Source organism: Chaetura pelagica, unplaced genomic scaffold, assembly GCF_000747805.2.
Source record: "Chaetura pelagica isolate M959 unplaced genomic scaffold, ChaPel_1.0 scaffold47, whole genome shotgun sequence".
Classification (NCBI taxonomy): Eukaryota; Metazoa; Chordata; class Aves; order Apodiformes; family Apodidae; genus Chaetura; species Chaetura pelagica.
Window position 1 is genome coordinate 3934669 of NW_009954140.1, and position 2617 is coordinate 3937285.

At 46.9% G+C, this 2617-nt stretch overlaps 1 protein-coding gene across 1 annotated transcript in view; it reads left to right on the forward strand.

The window, feature by feature from the left end:
- Nucleotides 1-574: 574 nt before the first annotated feature.
- PSMD12 (proteasome (prosome, macropain) 26S subunit, non-ATPase, 12) overlaps nt 575-2617 on the forward strand; it is an 11993-nt gene continuing 9950 nt past the window's right edge. Inside the window, 2 exon segments of the mRNA XM_010002790.1 lie at nt 575-651; nt 2146-2590. Of these exon segments, the coding sequence (XP_010001092.1) occupies nt 575-651; nt 2146-2590 (522 nt within the window).

The window sequence follows — 2617 nt, forward strand, 5'->3', positions numbered from 1 at the left end:
CACAGGGCCCGGCCGGCAGCCCGCGGGGCTCCCGCGTTGGCAGAGCCCCGGCAGAAACCGCAGCTTTAATTCATTCAACCGCCGAGACTCGTTGGTTTGCGGGGTGTGTGTGTGTGTGTGTGTGTGGGGGGAAGTTTGTTGCCCGAGGTGTGAGGAAGCACCTTGCAAAAGGCTGAGCAGGCGCGGGAAGGGGAGCGAGCCCCGCGCAGCGCAGCGCGGTCCCCGCAGCCAGCGCAGGATGTGGAGGCCTCACCCATTTCCCTTCTGGTCAGCCCTTCGCTATCAGCCAGCGGATTCTGCAGCACAAACACCACTCCTTTTTTTTTTTTTTTTTTCCTTCCTTTTTTTTTTTTTTTCCATTCTTGTTGTTTTATCAGCTATTTACTTTCAAATGCCACACAGAAAGTTCAGTGAAAAAAAAAACCCAACACAAAGTGCCTCCCTCCGAGTCGATCAACAAAGGCAGCACCGTTTTGGGAGGGCTGGTATTTCGCTCCTTACTAGGCAATTTGTTAATTTAAATCGCTTTTTAATAGGCTTGGGTTGTGTGTTGTTTCAGAGGAATTTGCCCGTTATGAAGTTACAACTTGGTATGCACAGGAACCCAAATCTGAAGCTGGCTGAGAAACCACAAGTGTTACACAACCTCAGGTAAACCATAAAATGTTCACACGGCTGCTTCTCCTGCCTTCCAAGTGGCTGTAAAGACATTCATGGCAGAGCTGCACTGTGGCAGGAATAGGAAAACACAAGACAGTGTCCAGACAACGGCAAAATACACATCTGCATTTAAGTATGAATTACTTGCAAACCCAAAAGTGATTAAATACCACATTCGGGACAGTTAAAGGTGAATTCAGGTCCACAAAAAAAATGTGTGTTTCATAACAAGAAGGAGCAAAACCCCGCAGATTTGGTTCTGAATGTACATTTCAAAGCTATGTATATCATTCCTATCCCAGAGAGGACACAGTGCCATCTCCTGGAGCTAACAACATCACTTTTCCATTCCACTGCAATAATGGCACAATATTTCACTCCTGCTGCCTTTCCAGTGAAGTGCAAACACCCACAGAAAGACAGAAAATCTGGGAGCTGTTTCTCATCTGGGCTTTCAGCTGAGGAATGAACAATGTAGGTAATGAGACTTCCATCTTAAATCTGACAACAGCCACTTATAAACAACTGAGCTACAGATGTAATTCATAATGCTGGTAGTGTATGTTCCTGAAACTTCTATACAAAATAGGCAAAACAAGGTGATATCTGTGATATTACCTACAGGTGAGAGACACCCAAATTCACTTCTAAAACATCTGCTTCAAGTGATTTGCTAATTAGCATCTGACTTTTAACTTCCCTGAAAGCCATCACTCCCAAACGATTAACTGTAAATTTATTATGAGCTAAAAGAATGAGATTTTCACCATTCAGAATAAAGAGTCAAACTCTGTAAAAATTTGAAAATGGTCAGAGTTAGGAAAGAGCAACTCACACACTCTGCTACATGTGTGTGTTTTCAGCACTTAGGTCAATTAATAACTAAACGTGATTAAGGATAATGAATAAATTATCTTACTGGACTTTTAAAATCAAGTTTTAAATCAAGTTTGTGTTCAAACAGAAAGTTACTCAAAGTCTATGGTCTGTGCTAATTGGAAAGCATCTATCAGACACAATTGCAAAATGCAGTATTACAGCTTTGAGTTCACTTAATTGGATTACTCTGAATTTACACCAGTGTAGCAGTTGTAGTAACCCAGTCTTAATTCTGTAAGCAAGATTTAAAACAGCTATCTCAAGTACTCCTTTGCCACACTAAGGTGTTGTCACACATGCACTACCATTCTGAAGTAACAGCACAAAATGTAATTTGGTATTCCTTTTTTTTTTTTTTTCCTGGGATTCTAAAATAACATCCAAAGACACAGGGCATTCACTGGTCGTTATTCCTCAGTTGCTTGCAAACCTGAGTGAGTTTCTCTCAATTTCTCCAGGGAATGACACCTCAGTAGGGTATGAAACTGTTGCACGGGAGGTGACCTCTGTCTGCAGCCACAGCTGTTGCACCAACATCTCACCAAACATGGATGGTGCAGGATTCCCCTGAGCTCTTAAAACCAGCGTCTCCTACCTTCTCAACAGCAGTAATGGAGGGTGTTTGAGTGGCTCAGCGCTGGGACGTGACGCTCGGACAGCACCACAGGGCAATCACCAGCTGCCGCGCCGAGCCCTCCCCGGAGGCCACAGGGGTTTGGCTGCCGCGTTATCCCGGCACCGGCCTCTCACCGCGTGGGGAAACGGCACAAACCCACCGTCCTACCGGTGTCCTACCCCTGTGGCCCTAACAAGGGCTCAAGCTCTTCACGCACGAGCTACGAGCAACGCTGTGGGAACTGTGCCGTGTGGGAACTGTGCCCTGTGGGAACTGTGCCCTGTGGGAACTGTGCCACAGCCAAGCGGAGCGCAGTGCCCAGGCTCCATTGGGAAGTCACTGTCCCGCAGCAGGTGCCGGGATGTCCCCGCAGCCCGAGTGTCCCCTCAGCCCCGGGATGTCCCCTCAGCTCAGGACACGACCTCTCAGCCCCAGGTGTCCCCTCAGCCCCAGGATGTCCCC